The 22,500-nt window shown below is 40.0% G+C and overlaps 2 protein-coding genes across 2 annotated transcripts in view; both read left to right on the forward strand.

The window, feature by feature from the left end:
- Positions 1 to 1,303, forward strand: part of LOC145867250 (NLR family CARD domain-containing protein 3-like) — a 2,478-nt gene extending 1,175 nt beyond the window's left edge. Inside the window, exon 2 of the mRNA XM_082971323.1 lies at positions 1 to 1,303. This exon is cut by the window's left edge and continues 542 nt beyond it. Coding sequence (XP_082827449.1) covers positions 1 to 1,260 — 1,260 coding nt within the window. The 3' untranslated portion in view covers positions 1,261 to 1,303.
- Positions 1 to 22,500, forward strand: part of LOC145867280 (NLR family CARD domain-containing protein 3-like) — a 109,935-nt gene that overhangs the window by 18,453 nt on the left and 68,982 nt on the right. The window lies entirely within an intron of this gene.

Raw genomic sequence — 22,500 nt, forward strand, 5'->3', positions numbered from 1 at the left:
CGACTGCCCCTAGACTTCCAGAAGAACAAGATCTGTTGGGACGTCACAAAGTCAACCTCAGTGGATGTTCTGCTGACAAATCTCATCAAGGGAAATCTGCTTCCCTCTGCTCTCCTCTGGATAACTACCCGACCTGCAGCAGCCAATAAGATCCCTTCAGGGTGTGTTGACCAGGTGACAGAGGTACGAGGGTTCAATGACCCACAGAAGGAGGAGTACTTCAGGAAGAGATTCAGTGATGAGGACCTGGCCAACAGAATCATCTCACACATAAAGACATCAAGGAGCCTCCACATCATGTGCCACATTCCAGTCTTCTGTTGGATTTCTGCAACAGTCCTCGAACACATGCTGAAACATAAGAGAGAAGAGATGCCCAAGACTCTGACTGAGATGTACACACACCTTGTGGTGTTTCATACCAAACAGAAGGATGAAAAGTATCTTGGGAAAGAAGAGACAGGTCCACACTTGAATGAAGAGAGCATTCTGTCACTGGGAAAACTGGCTTTTCAACAGCTTGTGAATGGCAATCTGATTTTCTATGAAGAAGACCTGAAAGAGGCTGGCATTGATGTCAATGAAGCCTCAGTGTACTCAGGATTGTGCACACAGATCTTTAAAGAGGAATGTGGGCTGTACCAGGACAAGGTGTACTGCTTTGTTCATCTGAGCATTCAGGAGTTTCTGGCTGCTGTGTATGTGTTCCTCTCATTCATCAACAACAATGAGAATCTAATGGACAAACAGCAAACAAAGTCCAGTATCTTTTCTCTGCTGTACAGAGACAAGTCTGAAGGTACTGTCTACAAGAGTGCTGTGGATAAAGCCTTACAAAGTGAGACAGGAAACCTGGACCTTTTCCTCCGATTCCTTCTGGGACTCTCACTGGAGTCCAATCAGAAGCACTTACGAGGTCTACTGACAAAGACAAGAAGCAGCTCACAGAGCCATGAAGACACAGTGAACTACATCAAGGAGAAGATCAGGGAGAATCCCTCTCCAGAGAGGAGCATCAATCTGTTCCACTGTCTGAATGAACTGAATGACCATTCTCTAGTGGAGGAGATCCAATTCTACCTGAGATCAGGAAGTCTCTCAGAAGAAGAACTGTCACCTGCACAGTGGTCAGCTCTGGTCTTTGTGTTGCTGACTTCAGAAAAGGAGCTGGATGTGTTTGACCTGAAGAAATTCTCCAGATCAGAGAAAGGTCTTCTGAGGCTGCTGCCAGTGGTCAAAGCCTCCAGAGCTGCTCTGTGAGTACATAAAATGACATATAAGAACTAATCATCAGGCAGAAATATTCAGTTTAGGAAAAATGTGTATTATAATATGTATATAATATTATATTGAAAAACATATAGAAAAAATGCATTGATTTTGACAATAGTATAACAATATAACCATACAATTCAAGGAGATGGGAGATGAATCTATATGTTGTTTGGGAATATGAAGCAAATGCATCTACCATTGTCCTTCTACACTACTGGTGTTAAATTAACAGTGTGTTTGTGAAGTCATGATGATCTCGTTGCAGGCTGTCAGGCTGTGGAGTCACAGAGGAAGGCTGTGCTTCTCTGGTCTCAGCTCTGAAGTCAAACCCCTCACACCTGAGAGAGCTGGACCTGAGTAACAATGACCTGAAGAATTCAGGAGTGGAGCTGCTCTCTGCTGTACTGGAGGATCCACACTGCAGACTGGAGACTCTGAGGTCAGTATTCCTGTAGTTGGTCAACAAGTGATAACTGTTCACCAGATCCACATGTGTTTACCAGACACACATAGTCCACAACATATGTGTTTGGACAGTGAAGCTTACAGTTTTACATTTGGTGCTATGCTCCAGCATGTTGGATTTGAGATCAAATGTTTCATATTAGTTGACAGTACAGAATGTCACCTTTTATTTGAGACTATTCGTATCTGTTTTACCGTTTAGAAATGAAAGCATTTTATGTATCTAGTTCTCCCATTTTATGTATGTACAGTGGCTTGCAAAAGAATTCACCCCCATGGCATTTTTCCTTTTTGTTTGCCTTACAACCTGGAATTAAAATAGATTTTTGGGGGTTTGTATCATTTCATTTACAAAACATGCCTACCACTTTGAAGATACAAAATATTTTAATTGTGAAACAAACAAGAAATAAGAAAAAAAGAGAACTTGACCGTGCTTAACTATTCACTCCCCCAAAGTCAATACTTTGTAGAGCCACCTTTTGCAGCTATTACAGCTGCTACTCTCTTGGGGAATGTCTCCATAAGCTTGGCACATCTAGCCACTGGGATTTTCGCCCATTTTTCAAGGCAAAACTGCTCCAGCTCCTTCAAGTTGGATGGGTTCCGCTGGTGTACAGCAATCTGTAAGTCATACCACAGATTCTCAATTGGATTGAGGTCTGGGCTTTGACTAGGCCATTACAAAACAGTTACATGTGTCCCCTTAAACCACTCGAGTGTTGCTTTAGCAGTCTTACATCTCTGGAAGACTGAAACAGCTTTCCCTCAAGCATTTCCCTGTATCTAGCACCATCCATCATTCCTTCAATTCTGACCAGTTTCCCAGTCCCTGCCGATGAAAAACAAACCCACAGCATGATGCTGCCACCACCATGCTTCACTGTGGGGATGCGGTTCTCGGGGTGATGCGAGGTGTTGGGTTTGCACCAGACATAGCGTTTTCCTTGATGGCCAAAAAGCTCAATTTTAGTCTCATCTAACCAGAGTACCTTCTTCCATATGTTTGGGGAGTCTGCCACATGCCTTTTGGTGAACACCAAATGTGTTTGCTTATTTTTTTTCTTCAAGCAATGGCTTTTTTTCTGGCCACTCTTCCGTAAAGCCCAGCTCTGTGGAGTGTACGGCTTAAAGTGGTCCTATGGATAGATACTCCAATCTCCGCTGTGGAGCTTTGCAGCTCCTTCAGGGTTATCTTTGGCCTCTTTGTTGCCTCTGATTAATGCCCTCCTTGCCTGGTCTGTGAGTTTTGGTGGGCGGCCCTCTCTTGGCAGGTTTGTTTTGGTGCCATATTCTTTCCATTTTTTAATAACGGATTTAATGGTGCTCCGTGGGATGTTAAGAGTTTCATATATTTTTTTATAGCCCAACCCTGATCTGTACTTCTCCACAACTCTGTCCCTGACCTGTTTGGAGAGCTCCTTGGTCTTCATGGTGCCGCTTGCTTGATGGTGCCCCTTGCTTAGTGGTGTTGTAGACTCTGGGGCCTTTCAGAACAGGTGTATATATACTGAGATCATATGACAGATCATGTGACACTTAGATTGCACACATGTGGAGTTTATTTAACTAATGATGTGACTTCTGAAGGTAATTGGTTGCACCAGATATTATTTATGGGCTTCATAGCAAAGGGGGTGAATACATATGCACGCACCACTTTTCTGTTTTTAACTTTATTTTTTAAACAAGTCATTTTTTTTATTTCTCTTGACCAATTTGGACTATTTTGTGTTTGTCCATTACATGAAATCCAAATAAAATCAATTTAAATTACAGGTTGTAACAAAATGGGAAAAACGCCAAGGGGGATGAATACTTTTGCAAGGCACTGTAGTTCTACCATTTGAAGAAGTCTTAATTATTTGGACAAATTCACTTATATTGTATTAACCTCTTACATCTAGACGTTCCGCTAGCCGAACACCTGCTCCAATATCCAATGATAGGCGTGGCGCGAATTACAAATTCCTCAAAAATACAAAAACTTCAATTTTTCAAACATATGACTATTTTCACAGCATTTTAAAGATAAGACTCTCCTTTATCTAACCACACTGTCCGATTTCAAAAAGGCTTTACAACGAAAGCAAAACATTAGATTATGTCAGCAGAGTACCAAGCCAGAAATAATCAGACACCCATTTTTCAAGCTAGCATATAATGTCACAAAAACCCAGAAGACAGCTAAATGCAGCACTAACCTTTGATGATCTTCATCAGATGACAACCCTAGGACATTATGTTATACAATACATGCATGTTTTGTTCAATCAAGTTCATATTTATATCAAAAACCAGCTTTTTACATTAGCATGTGACGTTCAGAACTAGCATACCCCCCGCAAACTTCCGGCGAATTCACTAAGAATTTACTAAATTACTCACGATAAACGTTCACAAAAAGCCTAACAATTATTTTAAGAATTATAGATACAGAACTCCTCTATGCACTCGATATGTCCGATTTTAAAATAGCTTTTTGGTGAAAGCATATTTTGCAATATTCTAAGTACATAGCCCAGGCATCACGGGCTAGCTATTAAGACACCCGGCAAGTTTAGCACTCACCAATATCAGGTTTACTATTATAAAAGTTTGATTACCTTTTGTTGTCTTCGTCAGAATGCACTCCCAGGACTGCTACTTCAATAACAAATGTTGGTTTGGTCCAAAATAATCCATCGTTATATCCGAATAGCGGCGTTTTGTTCGTGCGTCCCAGACACTATCTGAAATGGTAAATCAGGATCGCGCGCATGGCGCGATTCGTGACCAAAAAATTCTAAATATTCCATTACCGTACTTTGAAGCATGTCAACCACTGTTTAAAATCCATTTTTATGCCATTTTTCTCGTAAAAAAGCGATAATATTCCGACCGGGAATCTCCTTTTAGCTAAACAGAGGAAAGTAAACAAAGCTTTCGGTCGACGCGGGCACGAGCCTGAGTCTCACAGTACTGTAACCAGCCACTACCCAAACGCGCTACTTTCAGCCAGAGCCTGCAAAGCCACGATTCAGCTTTTTACCGCCTTCTGAGACCCTATGGCAGCCGTAGGAAGTGTCACGGGACAGCTAAGATCCTCACTCTTCAATAAACAGAGACAAGAAGAACGACACCTTGTCAGACAGGCCACTTCCTGCCTGAAACCTTGTCAGGTTTTTGCCTGCCAAATGAGTTGTGTTATACTCACAGACACCATTCAAACAGTTTTAGAAACTTTAGGGTGTTTTCTATCCATATGTAATAAGTATATGCATATTCTAGTTACTGAGTGGTAACCAGATTAAATCGGGTACGTTTTTTATCCAGCCGTGAAAATACTGCCCCCTAGCCATAACAGGTTAATTTACTGTATTCTGATCCTAGATCTGTGCCTAATGACCTCTACAATGGCAGAACTGTACAGTACATTGCTACTACTTTATTCTAAAACCTATACAACTATTGAAACAACTTTAACCCAACACCTAGAAACCTCGTCAAGCTGTTCGGATCTCTTGATGTAACAGCTAATGTGTTAGGTTAACAGTTGCTTTACCCAGGTTTAAGTCCAGGTCAGGGCAACCCCCCCCCCCCCCCCACTACATTTTGTTGGCCAGTAATAAACTAACCAAGAGTTTTAAGATGCAGCCATGAGTGACAATCCCTGTTGGAGAATCTGGATTTCCTGTTTATTCTGATTCTGGAAATCTTCCCACTGGGATTTCTAAAAAACCTGTTGATAAATAATGTTTTTGGACAGAGGCACTGCAAGTGTTGACAACAAATCTTACATTATCTCATTATATACATAGAGGTGACCTTGGTAACACTTGATAATAACTATCAACGTAAAAACCTTTTAACGATTTATAAACTCTTAACAACTATATTGTAAACATTTCTAAACATTTAGAAGAATGTATAAGCATTACCAGCCTACCATTCCATAAGAATTTACAACATTTATAGTCATTTATTATAATACATTTAAGCCTACTAGAAAGTGTGTGCCCTCAGGCCTGGAGGGAAGAAAAAGTCATTCCGCTACTTAAGAATAGCAAATCCCCCTTTTCAGGCTCAAAAGGCCGACCAATCAGCCTGTTACCAACCCTTTCAGAACTTTTGGAAAAAAATTGTGTTTGACCAGGTACAATTCTATTTTACAGTAAACTAATTGACAACAGACTTTCAGTACGCTTACAGGGAAGAACATTCAATAAGCACAGCACTTACACAAATTACTGATTGGCTGAGAGAAATTGATGATAGAAAGATTGTAGGGGCTGTTTTGTTAGACTTCAGTATGGCTTTTGACATTATCGATCATAGTCTGCTGTTGGAAAAACATAAGTGTTACGGCTTTACACCGCCTTCTATATCGTGGATAAAGAGTTACCTGTCTAACAGAACACAAAGGGTGTTCTTTTATTGAAGCCTCTAGAACACAATCCAGGTAGAATCAGGAATTCTAGGCCTCTTACTTTTTAAAATGTTTACTAATGACATCAAATCAAATGTTATTTGTCACACATTACAACAGGTAGACCTTACAGTGAAATTCTTACTTACAAGACCTAACCAACAATGCTGTTTAAACATTTTTTATAGAAAAATACCTACAAAAAAATATGAATAAGAAATAAAAGTAATAAATAATTAAAGAGCAGCAGTAAAATAACAATAGCGAGGCTATATACAGGGGGTACCGGTACAGAGTCAATGTGCGGGGGCACCGGCTAAACCAGCTTCACCTCGAATGCTTTTCCAAAAGTCTTGAAGGAGTTCCCACATATGCTGAGCACTTGTTGGCTGCTTTTCCTTCACTATGCGGTCCAACTCATCCCAAACCATGTAAATTGGGTTGAGGTCGGGTGATTGTGGAGGCCAGGTCATCGGATGCAGCACTCTGTCACTTTCCTTCTTGGTCAAATAGCCTTTACACAGCCTGGAGGTGTGTTGGGTCATTGTCCTGTTGAAAAACAAATGATAGTTCCACTAAGTGCAAACCAGATTGGATGGCGTATCACTGCAGAATGCTCCGCAGCAAAGGTATTTCTGGGTTTTCCTTTCCTGTGGCGGTCCTCATGAGAGCCAGTTTCATCATAGCGCTTGATATTTATTGCAACTGCACTTGATGAAACTTTTCAAAGTTCTTGAAATGTTCCACATTGACTGACCTTCATGGCTTAGACGTTCCGCTAGCCGTTACGGATGTTTCAACAACATCCGGTGAAATTGCAGAGCGCGAAATTCAAATCAAATTATTAGAAATATTTAACTTTCATAGAATCACAAGTGCAATACACCAAATTAAAGCTTAACTTCTTAATCCAGCCACCGTGTCAGATTTCAAAAAGGCTTTACGGCGAAAGCAAACCATGCTTTATGCCATTTATCTGAGGACAGCACCCCATCATACAAACACATGAAAATCATATTTCAACCAAGCAGGTGCGACACGAAAGTCAGAAATAACGATATAATTCATGCCATACCTTTGAAGACCTTCTGTTGGCACTCCAATATGTCCCAGAAACATCACAAATGGTCCTTTTGTTCAGTAAACTCCTTTTTTATATCCCCAAAATGTCCATGTAGCGGTCTTCGTCGTCCTCAGATGAAGGGGAAGAGAAATCAGACCAAAATGCAGCGTGGTAAGTGTTCGTCATTTTTAATGATAAAACTGAACACTAACTCCGACAAGCAAAACAAAAAACAAAAGAACAACCGAACAGTTCCGTCAGGTGCAAAAATACTAAACAGAAAATATCTACCCACAAAATCCAAAGGAAAAACAGGCTGCCTAAGTATGACTCCCAATCAGCAACAACGATATACAGCTGTTCCTGATTGAGAGTCATACCTGGCCAAAACAAAGAAATCCCAAACATAGAAACACGGACATAGAATGCCCACCCAAATCACATCCTGACCAAACCTAAATAGAGACATAAAAAGGCTCTCTCAGGTCAGGGCGTGACAGTCCATTTATTTTACGAGTTTGATTCAGAAATTCACCGGTTCCTACTCGCCCAACATGACTACAAATGATCTAATAAGTTACCTGTAAACTTGGTCCAAACATTTCAAACAACTTTCCTAATCCATCCTTAGTTATCCTAAAACCTAAATAATCTATAAAATTTAAGACGGAATATACTGTGTTCAGTAGCGGATGAAATCAATGTGGAGCGCGTGACCTGGAGCGCACACCAAGCAAAAGAGTACACTTGGCTTGACACTCATTCTTAACAGCCGTACTTCATTTCTCAAAGGAAAAACATCAACCAATTTCTAAAGACTGTTGACATCTAGTGGAAGCCATAAGAACTGCAACCAGGTGCCTCATACATCTAGATTCCCATAGAAAACAATAGAAAACACAGCCACCTCAACAACAAAAACATTCCTGGATGGTTTGCCCTCGGGGTTTCGCTTGCCAAATAAGTTTTATCCAAATCTTCCAATTATATGCATATCCTAACTTCTGGGCCTAAGTAGCAGGCAGTTTATTTTGGGCACACTTCTCATCCAGACGTGAAAATACTGCCCCCAATCCCAAAGAGGTTTCAAAGTAATGATGGACTGTCATTTCTCTTTGCTTATTTGAACTGTTCTTGCCATTCTGTGGACTTGGTCTTTTACCAAATAGGACTATCTTCTGTATACTACCCCTACCTTGTCACAACACAAGTGATTGGCTCAAACACATTAAGAAGGAAATAAATTCCTCAAATGAACTTTTAACAAAACAAGCCTGTTAACTGAAATGCATTCCAGGTGACTATCTCATGAAGCTGTTTGAGAGAATGCCAAGAGTGTGCAAAGCTGTCATCAACGCAAAAGTTCTAAAACTTGTTTTACACTTTTTTGGTTACTACATGATTCCATATGTGTTATTTCATAGTAGAAAATAGTAAACCCTTGAATGAGTAGGCGTGTCCAAACTTTTGACTTGTACTGTATGCTCTTTCTGTCACCAATGTCCCTTACAGCCTGTTTGAGTTCAGTGAGTAGCATTCATTTTCACTGCCGGCTTATCCATTTGTCCACAGGAAGCTTATCTTTAACCCAAACGACAGATGGAAGCCTCTAATATGATATGTCTCAATTCCTCTTTTCCTCATGTGACCTTGTATTCAAACACACTAATTCAAAATACTAAGACACCACATTATTAAAGTGCTATCTGAAAGCCACTAATAACATATTACATTAACAAATCTCTAGTAACCCATTATACTCAACATACATTGTTACTTCATCACATCTCTTGTAACCCATTATAATATTCATATAGTATATTCGGTAATAGTTATTTTATATCTTCACATCACGCAGAATCCCTATACAACGTTAAAAACTCAGCTCACAGAATTGGTTGGGGTATTCATTCATACTCGCACCTTTTTCAAACCGGTGGACGGAACTGGTTGGGGTTTTCATTCAGATAGGCACCTCTTTCACACCGGGGCTAGTCCCCTGACAGCTCTCATTCACTCAGTACAAATAATATCTCTTATTATCCAAATTTCAATCTCTTTTTATCCAAATTTCAACCTTTGTTGAACTTCAGCTTACCAATTATTTTCCAAATATCAATATGTTATTATCCACCTTTCAATCTCTCAATTTCCAAATTTCAAACATATTAACCTGTCATTTCAACACTCACACAACTGTCAAATCAACATTCACTTAGTACTATTCCCCAACACACTCAGTAATCCTCCCTGGTTAATCCTTATGCATCTTCAACTATTATCTTGTCGTTACCTTCTTCTGCAGTTCCTCGATAGTCTCTATAGTCTCTATAGTATCTATAGTCTCAATAGTCAATATAGACATAAATGCTTAAGTCTCTGTGGTTGCCATAGTAGCTATAGTCCCTATTTAAAAATAAAAAAAATGCACCTTTATTTAACCAGGTAGGCAAGTTGAGAACAAGTTCTCATTTACAATTGCGACCTGGCCAAGATAAAGCAAAGCAGTTCGACACATACAACAACACAGAGTTACACATGGAGTAAAAAAACATACAGTCAATAATACAGTAGAAAAATAAGTCTATATACAATGTGAGCAAATGAGGTGAGATAAGGGAGGTAAAGGCAAAAAAGGCCATGGTGGCAAAGTAAGTACAATATAGCAAGTAAAACACTGGAATGGTAGATTTGTAGTGGAAGAAAGTGCAGAGTAGAAATAGAAATAATGGGGTGCAAAGGAGCAAAATAAATTAATAAATAAATACAGTAGGGGAAGAGGTATTTCTATGGGCTAAATTATAGATGGGCTATGTACAGGTGCAGTGATCTGTGAGCTGCTTTGACAGCTGGTGCTTAACCTGTTGGGGTAGGGGGCAGTATTTTCACGGCCGGATAAAAAACCAACCCGATTTAAACTGGTTACTACTTTTTTCCAGAAATGAGAATATGCATATAATTAGTATATTTGGATAGAAAACACTCTAAGTTTCTAAAACTGTTTGAATGGTGTCTGTGAGTATAACAGAACTCATATGGCAGGCCAAAAACCTGAAGATTACAAGCAGGAAGTGGCCTGTCTGATTATTTGTGGTCCAACTGTTGCATCTCTATCAAAAATACAGTATCTTTGGGGTTACGTGACACATTCTAAGGCTTCCATTGGCTCTCGGAAGGCGCCAGAAAGTGGATTGGGGCATCTGCTGTCTCTGGGCAAGGTTCAGGAGCTCTGTTTGTGAGTGGTCAGCCTAGTGGCTCAGAGCCTGGAGATGCGCGGTCACAAGAGACCACCATGTTTTTCTTTCTCTATTTGAATGAATACAAAGTTGTCCGGTTGGAATATTATCGCTTTTTTACGAGAAAAATCACATAAAAATTGATTTTAAACAGCGTTTGACATGCTTCTAAGTACGGTAAAGGAACATTTTCAATTTTTTTGTCACGAAATGCACCCCGCGTCACCGTTTGGATAGTTACCTGAACGCACAAACAAAACTGAGCTATTTGAATATAACTATGGATTATTTGGAACCAAAACAATATTTGTTGTTGAAGTAGAAGTCCTGGGAGTGCATTCTAACGAAGAACAGCAAAGGTAATCCATTTTTTTTTATAGTAATTCTGAGTTTACTGAGCCTCGACGTTGGTGAGTGTCTGAATAGCTAGCCATGATGGCCGAGCTATGTACTCAGAATATTGCAAAATGTGCTTTTGCCGAAAAGCTATTTTAAAATCTGACATCGCGATTGCATAAAGGAGTTTTGTATCTATAATTCTTAAAATAATTGTTATGTATTTTGTGAACGTTTATGCTGAGTAATTTAGTAAAATCACCGGAAGTTTTCAGTGTGTATGCTAGTTCTGAACATCACATGCTTATGTAAAAAGCTGGTTTTTGATATAAATATGAACTTGATTGAACAAAACATGCATGTATTGTATAACATAATGTCCTAGGAGTGTCATCTGAAGAAGATTATCAAAGGTTAGTGCTGCATTTACCTGTGGTTTGGTTTTTTGTGACATATATGCTTGCTTTGAAAATGGCTGTGTGATTATTTCTGGCTGGGTACTCTCCTGACATAATCTAATGTGTTGCTTTCGCTGTAAAGCCTTTTTGAAATTGGATAATGTGGTTGGATTAACGAGAGTCTTATCTTTCAAATGGTGTAAAATAGGCATATGTTTGAGAAATTGAAGTTATAGCATATTTAAGGTTTTGTATTTCGCGCCACGGTATACCACTGGCTGTTGAATAGAGTGGCACGTCCCACGTTTCCCATAAAAGTTAAAGCTAGTGAGGGAGATAAGTGTTTCCAGTTTCAGAGATTTTTGTAGTTCGTTCCAGTCATTGGCAGCAGAGAATTGGAAGGAGAGACAGCCAAAGGAGGAATTGGCTTTCGGGGTGACCAGAGAGATATACCTGCTGGAGCGCGTGCTACAGGTGGGTGCTGCTATGGTGACCAGTGAGCGGAGATAAGAGGGGACTTTACCTAGCAGGGTCTTGTAGATGACCTGGAGCCAGTGGGTTTGGCAACGAGTATGAAGCGAGGGCCAGCCGACTAGAGCATACAGGTCGCAATGGTGGGTGGCATAAGGTGATTTGGTAACAAAACGGATGGCACTGGGATAGACTGCATCCAGTGTGCTGAGTAGAGTATTGGAAGCTATTTTGTAGATGACATCACCGAAGTCGAGGATCGGCAGGATAGTCAGTTTTACTAGAGTAAGTTTGGCAGCGTGAGTGAAGGAGGCTTTGTTGCGAAATAGAAAGCCGATTCTAGATTTGATTTTGGATTGGAGATGTTTAATATGAGTCTGGAAGGAGAGTTTACAGTCTAACCAGACACCTAGGTATTTGTAGTTGTCCACATATTCTAGGTCAGAACCGTCCAGGGTGGTGATGCTAGTCGGGCGGGCGGGTGCGGGCAGCAAAAGGTTGAAAAGCATGCATTTGATTTTACTAGCATTTAAGAGCAGTTGGAGGCCACAGAAGGAGTGTTGTACGGCATTGAAGCTCGTTTGGAGGTTAGTTAGCACAGTGTCCAAGGAAGGGCCAGAAGTATACAGAATGGTGTCGTCTGCGTAGAGGTGGATCAAGGAATCTCCCGCAGCAAGAGCGACATCATTGATATATACAGAGAAAAGAGTCGGCCCGAGAATTGAACCCTGTGGTACCCCCATAGAGACTGCCAGAGGTCCGGACAACATGCCCTCCAATTTGACACACTGAACTCTGTCTGCAAAGTAGTTGGTGAACCAGTCGAGGCAGTCGTTAGAAAAACCAAGGCTATTCAGTCTGCCGATAAGAATACGGTGATTGACAGAGTCGAAAGCCTTGGCCAGGTCGATGAAGACGGCTGCACAGTACTGTCTTTTATAGATGGCAGTTATGATATCATTTAGTATCTTGAGCATGGCTGAGGTGGACCCGTGACCGGCTCGGAAACCAGATTGCACAGCGGAGAAGATACGTTGGGATTCGAAATGGTCAGTGATCTGTTTATTAACTTTGCTTTCAAAGACTTTGGATAGGCAGGGCAGGATGGAAATAGGTCTGTAACAGTTTGGGTATAGGGTGTCACCCCTTTTAAAGAGGGGGATGACCGTGGCAGCTTTCCAATCTTTAGGGATCTCGGATGATACAAAAGAGAGGTTGAACAGACTGGTAATAGGGGTTGCAACAATGGCAGCGGATAGTTTTAGAAAGAGAGGGTCCAGATTGTCTAGCCCAGCTAATTTGTACGGGTCCAGGTTTTGCAGCTCTTTCAGAACATCTGCTATCTGGATTTGGGTGAAGGAGAAGCTGGGGAGGCTTGGGTGAGTAGCTGCGGGGGGGGGGGCGGAGCTGTTGGCCAGGGTTGGGGTAGCCAGGAGAAAGGCATGGCCAGTCGTTGAGAAATGCTTGTTGAAATTTTCGATTATCATGGATTTATCGGTGGTGACCGTGTTACCTAGCCTCAGTGCAGTGGGCAGCTGGGAGGAGGTGCTCTTGTTCTCCATGGACTTTACAGTGTCCCAAAACTTTTTGGAGTTAGAGCTTCAGGATGCAAATTTCTGCTTAAATCTGGCAAGTTGATTGCGTTCAAGAGATGTAAATCTATAATTCTTTATATGACAATATAATATCTTACCAATGTTTTCTAATTTTAATTATTTAATTTTGTGGTGCTGACTTGACTGCCGGTTATTGGAGGGAAACGATTTCCTGAACATCAACGCCATAGTAAACCGCTGTTTTTGGATATAAATATCAACTTGATAGAACTAAAAATGCATGTATTGTCTAACATAATGTCCTAGGAGTGTCATCTGATGGAGATTGTCAAAGGTTAGTGCATCATTTTAGCTGGTTTTATGGTTTTGGTGACGCCTGTCTTTGAATTGACAAAACATTACACACAGCTATTGTCAATGTACTCTCCTAACATAATATAACTTTATGCTTTCGCCGTAAAACCTTTTTGAAATCGGACAACGTGGTTAGATTAAAGTAGTCATAAGTTTAGTAGTTGTACCATATTCCATGCCTGCAGTGATTACATCAAGCTTGTGATTCTACTAACTTGTTGAATTCATTTGCAGTTTGTTTTGATTGTATTTTAGTTAATGTTTTTCCTAATAGAAACTGATTGGTGAATAATATCCTGTCATTTTGGAGTCACTTTACTTGTATTGTCAGTAAGAATAAGAATGAATCGAGAATGATGAGGAATGAGAAAGTTACAGAGGCACAAGGATCATACCCCCTCTGTTATTGGTAATGGTGAGAGGTTAGCATGTTTTGTTGTAGCCTCTGTTATTGGTAATGGTGAGAGGTTAGCATGTTTTGTTGTAGCCTCTGTTATTGGTAATGGTGAGAGGTTAGCATGTTTTGTTGTAGCCTCTGCTATTGGTAATGGTGAGAGGTTAGCATGTTTTGTTGTAGCCTCTGCTATTGGTAATGGTGAGAGGTTAGCATGTTTTGTTGTATCCTCTGTTATTGGTAATGGTGAGAGGTTAGCATGTTTTGTTGTAGCCTCTGTTATTGATAATGGTGAGAGGTTAGCATGTTTTGTTGTAGCCTCTGTTATTGGTAATGGTGAGAGGTTAGCATGTTTTGTTGTGGCCTCTGTAACTTTCTCACTCATTCTGATTCATGATTCATTCATGATTTTTCTTAATCATGGCATCATCAGAATTTAATTTTTAATCGTCAATCACATACAGTTGAAGTCGGAAGTGTACATACACTTAGGTTGGAGTCATTAAAACGTGTTTTTGAACCTCTCCACAAATTTCTTGTTAACAAACTATATAGTTTTGGCAAGTCGGTTAGGACATCTACTTTGTGCATGACACAAGTAATTTTTGAAACAATTGATTACAGACAGATTATTTCACTTATAATTCACTGTATCACAATTCCAGTGGGTCAGAAGTTTACATACACTAAGTTGACTGTGCCTTTAAACAGCTTGGAAAATTCCAGAAAATTATGTCATGGCTTTAGAAGCATCTGATAGACTAATTGACATAATTTGGATGTATTTCAAGGCCTACCTTCAAACTCAGTGCCTCTTTGCTTGACATCATGGGAAAATGAAAAGGAATCAGCCAAAATCTCAGAGAAAAAAAATTGTAGACCTTCACAAGTCTGCTTCATCCTTGGGAGCAATTTCCAAACGCCTGAAGGTAACACGTTCAATCAATAGTACGCAAGTCTAAACACCATGGGACCACACAGCCATCATACCATCCCAACTGTGAAGCACGGCGGTGGCAGCATCATGTTGTGGGGGTGCTTTGCTGCAGGAGGGACTGGTGCACTTCACAAAATAGATGGCATCATGAGGCAGGAAAATTGTGGATATATTGAAGCAACATCTCGAGACATCAGTCAGGAAGTTAAAGCTTGGTCACAAATGGGTCTTTCAAATGGACAATGACCCCAAGCATACTTCCAAAGTTGTGGCAAAATGGATTAAGGACAACAAAGTCAAGGTATTGGAGTGGCCATCACAAAAGCCTGACCTCAATCCTATAGAAAATGTGTGGCCAGAATTAAAAAGCGTGAGCGAGCAAGGAGGCCTACAAACCTGACTCAGTTACACAAGCTCTGTCAGGAGGAATGGGCCAAAATTCACCCAACTTATTGTGGGAAGCTTGTGGAAGGCTACCCGAAACGTTTAACCCAAGTTAAACCATTTAAAGGCAATGCTACCAAATACTAATTGAGTGTATGTAAACTTCTGACCCACTGGGAATGTGATGAAAGAAATAAAAGCTGAAATAAATCATTCTCTCTACTATTATTCTGACATTTCACATTCTTAACCTCTTGGGGCTAGGTGGGACGCTAGCGTGCCACCTGTGGTGCACTCCATCAACAGCAGGTGCATTTCAAGAGCGGCAAATTTGAATCCAAATAAATGTCAAAATTCAAATTTTTCAAAAATACAACTATGTTACACCATTTGAAAGATAAACATCTCCTTAATCTAACCACGTTTTACGATTTCAAAAAGGTTTTACGGCGAAAGCATAAATTTAGAGTATGTTAGGACAGTACATTTACAAGAGTTGTGTGTAATGTTTTGTCAAGTCAAAGACAGGGTCACCAAAACCATAAAACCAGCTAAAATGATACACTAACCTTTTACAATCTCCATCAGATGACACTCCTAGGACATTATGTTAGACAATGCATGCATTTTTAGTTCTATCAAGTTCATATTTATATACAAAAACAGCGTTTTACTATGGCATTGATGTTGAGGAAATCGTTTCCCTCCAATAACCGGCAGTCAAGTCAGCGTCACAAATTAAATAATTAAAATTAGAAAACATTGGTAAAATATTATATTGTCATTTAAAGAATTATAGATTTACATCTTTTGAACGCAATCAACTTGCCAGATTTAAAAATAACCTTACTGGGAAATCACACTTTGCAATAATCTGAGCACTGTGCCCAGAAAAATACGCGTTGCGATACAGACTAGACGTCATGTTGGGGAGATCTAAAATCGAAAATACTATGTAAATAATCCATTACCTTTGATTCTCTTCATCAGATGTCACTTCCAGGTATCACAGGTCCATAACGAATGTAGTTTTGTTCAAAAAAGCTCATCATTTATGTCCAAAAATCTCCGTCTCGTTAGCACATGATGTAAGCCAGCCGGACTTCTCGTCATGAACGAGGGGAAAAAATATATTTCCGTTCGTTCAAACATGTCAAACGTTGTATAGCATAAATCATTAGGGCCTTTTTTAACCAGAACATGAATAATATTCAAGGTGGACGAATGCATAGCCTTTTATAACGTATTGGAACGAGGGTACCCAACATGAAGTAGCGCGCCAGGTGTCTAATGGGACATCACCGTTCCATGGCTCTTGTTCGGTCAGATCTCCCTCCAGAAGACTCAAAACACTTTGTAAAGGCTGGTGACATCTAGTGGAAGCAATAGGAAGTGCCAAAATATTCCTAAACCCCTGTGTTTTTCAATGGGAGAGGTTTAAAGTCAATACAACACATCAGGTATCCACTTCCTGTCAGAAAATGTCTCAGGGTTTTGCCTGCCAAATGAGTTCTGTTATACTCACAGACACCATTCAAACAGTTTTGGAAACTTTAGAGTGTTTTCTATCCATATATAATAAGTATATGCATATTCTAGTTACTGGGTAGGATTAGTAACCAGATTAAATCGGGTACATTTTTTTTATCCAGACGTGCAAATGCTGCCCCCTAGACCCAAGTGGTGATCCTAACTGACCTAAGACAGGGGACTTTTACTAGGATTAAATGTCAGGAATTGTAAAAATTGAGTTTAAATGCATTTGGCTAAGGTATATGTAAACTTCTGACTTCAACTGTATGTATTAAAATATCCTCAAATAAAAGGTGACATTATATACTGTCACCTCATATGAAACATTTTATCTGAAATCCAAAATGTTGGAGTATAGAGCCACATTTAAAATGTTATCTTCACTGTCAAAATAGATATGGTGTGGACTGTATACTCAATACAATCTAAATCTGATACCTCACTGTCTGTCTTCTGACTGATACTGCTTTTAAACTGGTCTGGTCAGTCTACTCAAATATTTGTATTATACATGTTTCTATCTGCAGGCAAAACTTTGATAATTTGTCATTTTTAATGATGATACATTCATTTACGAATAGATATGAAAGGTTTCAGGACACTGATATCTGAATATGTTGAAAAATGATACTGCCACTATTTTCACCACCAAAGCATAGCAGTGTGATTTTAATATGATTTGACTCTTTGCAGGCTGTCAGGCTGTGGAGTCACAGAGGAAGGCTGTGATTCTCTGGTCTCAGCTCTGAGGTCAAACCCCTCACACCTGAGAGAGCTGGACCTGAGTAACAATGACCTGAAGGATTCAGGCGTGAAGCTGCTCTCTGCTGGACTGGGGAATCCCCACTGTAAACTGGAGACTCTGAGGTCAGTATTCCTGTAGTTGGTCAACAAGTAATAACTGTTCACCAGATCCACATGTGTTTACCAGACACACAAAGTCCACACCATATGTGTTTGGACAGTGAAGCTTGCAGTTTTAAATGTGGTGCTATGCTCCAGCATTTTGGATTTGACTTAGAATGTTTCATATTAGGTGACAGTACAGAATGTCACCTTTTATTTGAGGGTATTTTCATACATAGCTGTGTTACTGTTAAGAAAGGAAACCACTTTATGTATTTAGTTCTCCCATTTGAAAAAGTTGTACATATTCGGACAAATTCACTTATATTGTATTAAAGTTGTCATAAGTTTAGTATTTAGTCCCATGTTCCATGCCTGCAGTGATTACATCAAGCTTGTGATTCTACAAACTTGTTGAATTCATTTTGCAGTTTGTCTTGGTTGTGTTTTGGATGTTTTTCCTAATAGAAACTGAATGGTGAATAATGTCCTGTCATTTTGGAGTCACTTCACTTGTATTGTCAGTAAGAATAGAAGATGTTTCTGAACACTTCTACATTCATGTGGATGCTACCATGATTATGAATAATCATGAATGAATCGTGAATGATGATGAATGAGAAAGTTACAGAGGCACAAAGATCAGACCCCCTTTGTTATTGGTGTTATTCTGTATACTTCTGGCCCTTCTTTGGACACTGTGTTAACTAACCTCCAGACGAGCTTCAATGCCATACAGCTCTCCTTCCGTGGCCTCCAACTGCTCTTAAATACAAGTAAAACTAAATGCATGCTCTTCAACCGATCGCTGCCTGCACCTGCCCGCCTGTCCAGCATCACTACTCTGGATGGTTCTGACTTAGAATATGTGGACAACTACAAATACCTAGGTGTCTGGTTAGACTGTAAACTCTCCTTCCAGACTCACATTAAGCATCTCCAATCCAAAGTTAAATCTACAATTGGCTTCCTATTTCACAACATAGCATCCTTCACTCATGCTGCCAAACATACCCTTATAAAACTGACCATCCTACCGATCCTCGACTTCGGCGATGTCATTTACAAAATAGCCTCCAATACCCTACTCAATAAATTGGATGCAGTCTATCACAGTGCCATCCGTTTTGTCACCAAAGCCCCATATACAGTGGGGAAAAAAGTATTTGATCCCCTGCTGATTTTGTACGTTTGCCCACTGACAAAGAAAGGATCAGTCTATAATTTTAATGGTTTATTTGAACAGTGAGAGACAGAATAACAACAAAAACATCCAGAAAAACTCATGTCAGAAATGTTATAAATTGATTTGCATTTTAATGAGGGAAATAAGTATTTGACCCCCTCTCAATCAGAAAGATTTCTGGCTCCCAGGTGTCTTTTATACAGGTAACGAGCTGAGATTAGGAGCACACTCTTAAAGGGAGTGCTCCTAATCTCTGCTTGTTACCTGTATAAAAGACACCTGTCCACAGAAGCAATCAATCAATCAGATTCCAAACTCTCCACCATGGCCAAGACCAAAGAGCTCTCCAAGTATGTCAGGGACAAGATTGTAGACCTACACAAGGCTGGAATGGGCTGCACGACCATCGCCAAGCAGCTTGGTGAGAAGGTGACAACATTTGGTGCGATTATTCGCAAATGGAAGAAACACAAAATAACTGTCAATATCCCTCGGCCTGGGGCTCCGTGCAAGATCTCACCTCGTGGAATTGCAATGATCATGAGAACGGTGAGGAATCAGCCCAGAACTACACGGGAGGATCTTGTCAATGATCTTAAGGCAGCTGGGACCATAGTCACCAAGAAAACAATTGGTAACACACTACGCCGTGAAGGACTGAAATCCTGCAGCGCCCGCAAGGTCCCCCTGCTCAAGAATACATACACATGCCCGTCTGAAGTTTGCCAATGAACATCTGAATGACTCAGAGGACAACTGGTGAAAGTGTTGTGGTCAGATGAGACCAAAATAGAGCTCTTTGACATCAACTCAACTCGCCGTGTTTGGAGGAAGAGGAATGCTGCCTATGACCACAAGAACACCATCTCTACCATCAAACATGGAGGTGGAAACATTATGCTTTGGAGGTGTTTTCTGCTAAGGCGACAGGACAACTTCACTGCATCAAAGGGACGATGGACGGGGCCATGTATCGTCAAATCTTGGGTGAGAACCTCCTTCCCTCAGCCAGGGCATTGAAAATGGGTTGTGGATGGGTATTCCAGCATGACAATGACCCAAAACACACGGCCAAGGCAACAAAGGAGTGGCTCAAGAAGAAGCACATTATGGTCCTGGAGTGGCCTAGCCAGTCTCCAGACCTTAATCCCATTGAAAATCTGTGGAGGGAGATGAAGGTTCAAGTTGCCAAACGTCAGCCTTGAAACCTTAATGACTTGGAGAAGATCTGCAAAGAGGAGTGGGACAAAATCCCTCCTGAGATGTGTGCAAACCTGGTGGCCAACTACAAGAAACGTCTGACCTCTGTGATTGCCAACAAGGGTTTTGCCACCAAGTACTAAGTCATGTTTTGCAGAGGGGTCAAATACTTATTTCCCTCATTAAAATGCAAATAATTGTATAACATTTTTGACATGCATTTTTTCAGGATTTTTTTGCCGTTATTCTGTCTCTCACTGTTCAAATAAACCTACCATTAAAATTATAGACTTTTCATTTCTTTGTAAGTGGGCAAACGTACAAAATCAGCAGGGGATCAAATACTTTTTCCCCCCACTGTACTACCCACCACTGCGACCTGTATGCTCTCATTGTCTGGCCCTCGCTTCATACTCGTCGCCAAACCCACTGGCTCCAGGTCATCTACAAGACCCTGCTAGGTAAAGTCCCCCCTTATCTCAGCTCACTGGTCACCATAGCAGCACCCACCTGTAGCACGCGCTCCAGCAGGTATATCTCTCTGGTCACCCCCAAAGCCAATTCCTCCTTCGGCCGTCTCTCCTTCCAGTTCTCTGCTGCCAATGACTGGAACGAACTACAAAAATCTCTAAAACTCGAAACACTTATCTCCCTCACTAGCTTTAAGCACCAGCTGTCAGAGCAGCTCACAGATTACTGCACCTGTACATAGCCCATCTATAATTTAGCCCAACTACCTCTTCCCCTACTGTATTTATTTATTTAGCTCCTTTGCACCCCATTATTTCTACTTTGCACTTTATTCCACTGCATATCTACCATTCCAGTGTTTTACTTGCTATATTGTATTTACTTTGCCACCATGGCCTTTTTTTGCCTTTACCTCCCTTATTTCACTTCATTTGCTCACATTGTATATAGACTTATTTTTCTACTGTATTATTGACTGTATGTTTGTGTAATACCCTTGTTTGAACCAAGTATTGAGTTTATTTGTTATAATTAATTGGTATTATATTTAAAAGATGATTGAATTGCTCCTAAACTGTAATGTTGTTAATGCATTATGCTTTTTGAAGAAATATTTATTTAATGTATAAGTGAATAGTTTGTTTTACTTTGAAGTTTACGTTTTGACCAATAAGGTCGCTTGTTAAGTTGTGGCCAATGGGAGTTGACCTGGTTAACGGGAGGGAAAAAGACGTTGATGAAAGGATGGACGTTTTACCTCAGGACGGTTGGTGAAGAAAAATTATAAAAGAAGACGACAGAACTACAACAAAACCCATAGCTACTAAGACATGAAGGGAAATACATGTTTTATTTAATAAAAGAGTTGTTATAATTTAGTTAACTTAGTAAAGACTGAAGCTACCGTCTCGTCGTGGAGGTATTAGCCAGCTAGAGGTTAGCCTAGCATCGTGTGACACCGGGAGATAATTGCTTGGGAAGCTTAACGAGTTCGTGTTGCCATGGGGATATCGGTTACTAAGGAGTACTGTCTGCATGGGTAGCTGTGCTGCCTTGGACTTGGTGAGGAAACCTGCATGGAACTGCCATACTTCGCTGAGGGAATATCTACCATGTAGTGAGTAACCACAATGTGAGGTGCTTAATTTGGACACGTGTTGTGCACGACTCATTGGGGTTAATAATTTTTGTATTTCTTTTAAAATAAAGGTGAAATAAATAAATAAATTGGTAATGGTGAGAGGTTAGCATGTTTTGTTGTAGCTTCTGTAACTTTCTCACACATTATTATTCATGATTCATTCATGATTTGTATTAATCATGTTATCAGGATTCATTTAGTAGTGTTTAGAAACATGTTATCTACTCACTTAGACAGAAAATTATCCAGTCATCATCCACCATTTTATTATTGGGCAAAACACAACCAAAACAAACTGCAAATGCATCAATGTTACCTCCATTTTTACTAGGATTAAATGTCAGGAATTGTAAAAATTGAGTTTAAATGCATTTGGCTAAGGTATATGTAAACTTATGACTTCAACTGTATGTAAAATATGCTCAAATAAAAGGTGACATTATATACTGTCACCTCATATGAAACATTTGATCTGAAATCCAAAATGTTGGAGTTTAGAGCCACATTTAAAATGTTATCTTTACTGTCAAAATAGATATGGTGTGGACTGTATACTCAATACAATCTAAATCTGATACCTCACTGTCTGTCTTTTGACTGATACTGCTTTTAAACTGGTCTGGTCAGTCTACTCAAATGTTTGTACTATACATGTTTCTATCTGCAGGCAATACTTTGATAATTTGTAATTTATAATATGATACATTAATTTATGAATAGATATGGCAGGTTTCATGACACTGATGTATCTGAATATGTTGAAGAAATATACTGCCACTATTTTCACCACCAAAGAATAGCAGTGTGGTTTTAATATGATTTGACTCTTTGCAGGCTGTCAGGCTG

The sequence above is a fragment of the Salmo salar genome, unplaced genomic scaffold (assembly GCF_965601325.2).
Source record: "Salmo salar unplaced genomic scaffold, fSalSal1 ptg000257l, whole genome shotgun sequence".
Lineage (NCBI taxonomy): Eukaryota > Metazoa > Chordata > Actinopteri > Salmoniformes > Salmonidae > Salmo > Salmo salar.